General features: G+C 38.0%; 1 protein-coding gene across 1 annotated transcript in view; it reads left to right on the top strand.

The window, feature by feature from the left end:
• LOC104075257 (unconventional myosin-Ib-like) overlaps window positions 1–5,945 on the top strand; it is a gene marked incomplete at its 3' end in the record, with an annotated part of 53,104 nt that extends 47,159 nt beyond the window's left edge. Inside the window, exons 4-5 of the mRNA XM_009575702.1 lie at window positions 2,607–2,701; window positions 5,841–5,945. Coding sequence (XP_009573997.1) covers window positions 2,607–2,701; window positions 5,841–5,945 — 200 coding nt within the window. The remainder of the gene's footprint in view (window positions 1–2,606; window positions 2,702–5,840) is intronic.
• Between the last annotated feature and the right edge of the window lie 533 nt (window positions 5,946–6,478).

Below are 6,478 nucleotides of genomic sequence, written 5' to 3'. Positions count from 1 at the left end.
CCTGCTGAAAGCCAGTTTCCTGAATCAAACCCATGGAAACCACGGCATTGGTATTAACGTGCTCTCACATGGCCCATGAATGCTCAGTGCAGTTTCATTTCTTTCCTCTTCATCCTAGTGCTTTTTTTTTCCTTGCAAAAAGGAATGTAATGTGTAATGGAACAAGCTTTTCTGAGTGCCACGCATTGTACTCTTCAATTTACAAGTATATCTGCAGCAGTTTTCAACAAATATTATTCATTTCCTAAATATGTCCTGTAAGAGAGTCTGGTAAAGTATTATTGCTACTGTAGTTTGGATTCCGGACAGTAAAGTGGATGCCAGAAATTGTGTCATGGTCTCTCAGCAGCAGCAGAATATTTTTATCTTGCTACTTCTCCAGCATGTTGGCCACATCACAAATTGACTTTGTTGTAATGCTAAAAACATTACAGCCTTGCTACTTTCTCGTAAACACATTTTCACCTCCAGTTGAACTACTGACTTCAAATGCTTCAATCACCATAGCAGTATTAAGTTTTGAGAGATCAGTCTTAATTTGGGTTCAATGGTATATGTATCAAAAGGAGTTAATGACCTTTGATCGTGGTTGTTAAGTGGATGGCCCAACCATCTGTGCAGAGAGAAGAATTGTAATTTAGTGCCTTAGACAATGTAAGTTGGCAAGAAAAGCAGTGAGAGAGACGGAGCCCTGGGTTGGTCACGCAACTAGGCAGGCGGATGTGCTGCAGGAGAGAAGGGGACAGGAGGGACACAAAGACGGGGAATCTGACATGAGCATCATTGGCAGGAACTAGGGAGGGAGGGGAAGGTGTGATTATTTAGTAGTAAAGGAGCCGTAAGGTATTTCATTTACTTGTTTTCCAGCCTTTTCAGAATACCACTCACTTGGTATGCTGGTCTCTTGCAGGATGGCTAAGCTGATAACATGATGCAACCATAAAAACAAACAAGCAAACAAAACGAAAACCCAAAAAAGCAAATATGAGATGAATCTAATACTGGTGGGGGATGAGGAAGTATAAATGGTGTTGCACATGCATGTAATGATTAAATTGGGGACAATATGACATGCTCTCCATATAAACTTTTCTGGGGAGAGAAGCCAGAAGGAAGAACTGCCTGAGCTAAGGAACAGTGGTAGCAAAAACGAAATATGTATGAACTGATTTGAGTATATGTAGATTTAATATTTAAAGCTTTCAAGCTGTGGCAATAGGAGCCTCTGGAAAAGGCTCTCTGCGGCTCTCACTACTTGCATTGTGTTGTCCACACTGCCCCTAACTAGTTTCATGACAAAGAGCTTGCTTATCTATAAAGGGGCTGTGATTGCCTGTGAAAGCACTATATGGCTGCGTTATTCAAAACAAATACTTGATCTATTTGTAATCAGCTGAATGCAAAGCTCCTGAACTGTCATAGAATAGAGAATCAAGTTTCTAAAAGGTGCATTGAACCTGCAATGATTATGCATTTTATGTTGACCTGAGAGTTCATTTCTATTTGTCATACATGGTTTGTTTACTGTAAATAATAAACAATATTCACTTCTAAGTACATACAAACACTAAATATTTTACTAGGTGCAGTAATCTAACAAAGCTCTTGGTCTGTGGAATGGATGTTTATTTAATGTAAAAATATGCCGTGTTTGGCTATCAAATTTTTTCTTTAAGTTGTATAATGCAAGTGTGCCTTTTTATTTGGATTTTGCTTTTATGTCCTTTTCCAGATACGACTTGCTTAAGTTTTTCCAAGGGCTTCTAATGCTCAGTTTCCAGAGTTCTTTATTCCATGAGCTGAAAAATGCAGTTGAAACAAAACCAATACTACTCTTTCTCTGTCTCAAAATTACTACTAAAAAAACCTAAATATAAGTAACACATCTGCATTTCTCCGAAATACATGTTGCTGCATGGCAACAAAGCACCTCTGGATTCAAATTGCAGCCCGGTAGTTTCAGGATCATGATGTTCTGAGCTGCATGGAAAGACATTTTTGGTACAGGAAAGCTGTTGATTCTTACTATATTCTTTAATTTCACTGCATGACATCAGCCTTACTGAGTTAAGAACACACTTATTGGGAAACACTTCTGCATATTTATGCAAAAGTCCGGCAATACCCAAATGCTTAAAATGCTCAATATTTTATAAGGTTCTGACATTTATTCATACTTTTCAGAGTAGAAATTGCAGCTTATGCTATTGTTAGTGCTCAGGATTCTCCTCTTTCCTTTTTCTTAACTGTCTTCAGACAGAACATGTCCTGATGATGCATTGACATTTTGTTCAATGAAGAACGCTACCTAAATTTCCCTGAAATTTTGTGAATTTGTTTTGAGTGTGCTATCTTTAGAAAAACTTAGAGATTATGCTTGCTTGTTCCTGGAGAAAGTCTAAATGAGCCACTGAGAAAAAGTATCCATTTTGCTTCTGTGGGTCTTTATATTCTGAAAAGTGAATGCTTCACCACTTATTAGGACTTGGGGGTTTTTTGTTTGTTTGGGTTCCCCCCCTCACCCCCACCTGGATGTGAAGGACAGATTCTAGTTATTGTTGGTATTTGTTTTATCTATTCTCACTTGACTCTTTCTTACTTTGCAGCTTTGCTCTGTCAGATGAAGCATACAGATCTTTAAGGGACCAGGACAAAGACCAGTGTATCCTTATTACAGGAGAGAGTGGAGCTGGAAAAACAGGTAATAAGCAGTTTTGATCTTATTCAAAAACATTCAGGCTTATTCGGAGTCTTGCAAAGTGATGCTAGACTCCGGAAAGAGATACCAGTATCTTTCCGTGTCTGGCGATTGCAGAAAATGAATGCTGTCACGCTTGTTGCTGTAGGAACTTACATAAACTAGTGTTTTTTCACATTGTCACCATGATGCAGTCCTATCGTGTGTTCATACAGTATCCTCATCAGTATGCAAATTCATACGAAAGTAATGCTGGTTTGTGATAAGAGTATTGCAAAGGCCAGAAGAAAACCTTTAGGCTCTCCCTGTGGGAAACATGAAGACGGAGAAAACTGAATCTTCTTGATCTTCTAGACTGGAAGAAAATCCTTTGATACTTTTGCATATCTTCTAATAAATCTATACATTTAAACTGGATTATGCCATTTATCCAAGGAAAATAAATAATGGTAGCTGAATAGTTTGGAAATTTCATCAGTCTTTTGCATGCTGTGCTCAGCTGCAATTCCAAGATTGGCTTGTGTACCGGAACACTGTGTTTCTCAGGCAAAGCTGAAATTGCCTTGAAAATGACTGCTAATTTTTAAACCAGAATGGTAGAAATCAAGTGAGGATTGCATAACTGCAGAACATTTTAGATAGACCTTAAAAAAGAAAGAAACCAGTTCTTTTCTGAAATAACAATTTAAAACTGAGGTAACTTGCAAAAGACACAGTGGGTAGGAATGCATACATCTGTTTCCATGTAATTTAAAAGATTTTTCCTTTGAATCTGAGAAAATGTGGAGCTTTGTATGCTTATACTGAGCAAGACTTAAAGTCGGTAACAAGAAGTTGCTTTCCAAGCCTTTTGTGAAAATGTAAATTGTAGCCTTCATCTTTCTTTTTCTTTGTCTGATTAGTGGCATCCAATTGAGAGGTCTTGAAATCTTGTAATATAATCCTTTTTTTCAGTTCAGTAACATGAAAACACATGTGTGTTCAGTAAAAGTGTATATTAAAATAAGTTCTTATTAATATGATTGGTAGGGATTCTGTCTAAGAGTTCAAACTTAGAAAGGAGTTCTGTACTGGTATTGTTTAATGTTTTGATTTGCTCAGAAACTAAATTATCAAGCATCTCATACAACTGAGGTCCACCTTTTATTCATTTATTTATTTAGTTGAAAGGTGTAGCAGTGGTTGAGTTTCCTATCGTCTCTATTTGTAGAGAATATTCTGGTAGATTCAGATTTGCATAGAGATTTTGACTCTCTATTTTCATAGCCATTTGGGACTTAATATGAATTAATCCTTTATAAAGGTAAGTACAGAATAATACAGGGTTTGAAATTCAAGTCAACAATCGACTCAGAATCTGTGCTTTTCTCTCTCTAACATTTGATGGAACTACTGTTGCTGAAATGGGGCTATTAGCTGAGAAGTCAAGTTTCCATTGCAAAGAAAAAAAAGGGGGGCAGGGGAGGAAGTTCCTGGGGTTGAGGAAACAAACTCGTTAGTACAGATCCTATATAACTCTGGTTTAGATTTTTGGTAACCAGAACATTTGACATGTTTGGGCTGGAAGAACTGAAACTGAGCTGTCATCAGTTGGGTTTTTTTATTTGCTTCCAATTTTGTTCTTGTTTCACTGCGTGTTTATATTGCTAGTCGATAGTAACATTGTGCGAAAAAACATGGTACATTACCAGAATGAGTGGTGTATTTAAATGTTTTTAGATGTTAAGGTGATGATTCCCTTCCTGGTGTCTTTATTGGACCAAACAGAGTTCCTAATAAAAGAAAGGGCCTTTGTTTTCTTTCAGTGATGTTCAAAGCCTATCTTGAAGTCATTGTGTGTTGTCTTAATGCATATTATTTTATAATACCTTATTTGCTGCTTCAGTACTTTCTTCTCTCAGTGATTGAGTAGCTTTACTTAAAGACGTTGACTGCTTTAGGAAATATTTCAAATCAAATAATTTGGTAGTTCCAAGCTCTGAAGGGAATGGATTCTTAAAATTGAGAGCTGGGTTTAACGTGCAATTAAAGGAGATGGGAGGCCTTATGGACACACATACAGTTCCTGCTCCTTGCTTGCTTCCTGTGTTGCAGGTTTGCTCAGTTTTCTCTACAATGTGGGGTAGTAATTTAATACTAGCAAACAAATTTGATTAACTAGGACAGAATCAAAATCCAAGGCATAACTTCTTGCTTGTCAGTTCTTTCCTGAAATGAAACCCTTAAATTTGTAACAGATCTCTGAAGAACAAGTCATGTTTTTTTGATGACCACTGTGTTGAGTTGATAGGGATTCCAGCTGTTAGTAATTACATTGTATATCAGCTGATATTGCCTCAAATTTCACTATCTTGCATCATACTGAACATCACAGACTATTTATAAAGAGAATCCTCTTTCAGCTGCTCTTTGTCCTGACCAGCAAAAACGTAAGGGTTGGATGGATTATTTAGTATTTGTTTCTGTCTGTATATGGGTGATTGACACCCATATGAACCCAACTTTGAGAGTCCAAAAATTGTTCCAGACTTTGTTAAAAGTTTGTATCTTAGTTTCATTGTTTAAGTGAATGCTTCGTTTTCTCTATTCATTTTACTTTGAAACAGACTGCATAATGTTAGGTGATGTCGAATTGCAGTTACTCATTTACTTGTAGTGTACTTTACAGTTGTAATTACATGTGTATAGTGTTGTATGTTTACACTTCTGTTATTGTGTATCTGCTGATGTAAACTGATTGAATTTTGCGTCTTGAAACTCCTTGGGCCTATTTTTTCAGGCTAGATTAAAACATTTCCAAAGTGTCAGCTGGAGATAATGTTCTTTCCTTACTGAATGCCTCTTACTGAGGCTAAATGAAAAAGTAGCGGGTAATGTGCCATATCCACTGGTGGCTTCTTTAGCTTGGGAGAGCGCTAGGTGTTTAAGTCAATGGGGCTGCTGATGTAATGGCATGGGTCTCATAGCAGGATGTGCTCCTTCCTCATTTCCAGATGGTACAACAATGTAGAAGAAAACTGAAATGAAATGTACTTACAGTTCCTGTCTGGCACGGTGGAAATGTGATGGAGATCAAGTCTGCAAATCATTTTATGGCCTATTTGCCAATACTTATCGCTTTTATTTTGCTCTCCCCCCACAGAGGCAAGCAAACTTGTCATGTCATATGTAGCTGCTGTGTGTGGAAAAGGGGCAGAGGTTAATCAAGTAAAAGAACAACTTTTGCAGTCAAATCCAGTTCTTGAAGGTAAGAATCTCATAGAGCATGTATGAGTGTATTACCTCTGTGTCTATAATTTTTCTGAGCTGGTTTGGAAAACTGTATCTGTTGTTTTTCATTGTTATTTGATGTCCAAAACCATAGGAAATGCTTTCTGCGAAGACAGCTACAAGATTTTATTCAGTTACAGAAAGGTTTTCTTGAGAATCCGGGGAACTACAGGCCTGTCAGCCGGACCTCGGTGCCGGCGAAGGTTATGGAGCAGATCATTTTGAGTGCCATCACACAGCACGTACAGGGCAACCAGGTGATCAGGCCCAGTCAGCATGGGTTTATGAAAGGCAGGTCCTGCTTGACTAACCTGATCTCCTTCTATGACAAGGTGACCCACTTAGTGGATGAGGGAAAGGCTGTGGATATTGTTTACGTGGACTTTAGTAAAGCCTTTGACACCGGTTTCCACAGCATTCTCCTGGAGAAACTGGCTGCTCATGGCTTGGACAGGCGTACTCTTCACTAGGTTAAAAACTAGCTGGCTGGCCAGGCCCAAAGAGTTGTGG

The sequence above is a fragment of the Fulmarus glacialis genome, unplaced genomic scaffold, assembly GCF_000690835.1.
Source record: "Fulmarus glacialis isolate BGI_N327 unplaced genomic scaffold, ASM69083v1 scaffold29020, whole genome shotgun sequence".
NCBI classification, from domain to species: Eukaryota; Metazoa; Chordata; class Aves; order Procellariiformes; family Procellariidae; genus Fulmarus; species Fulmarus glacialis.
The sequence above is the reverse complement of the archived record's forward strand: the minus strand, read 5'-3'. Positions and strand labels throughout refer to the sequence as shown.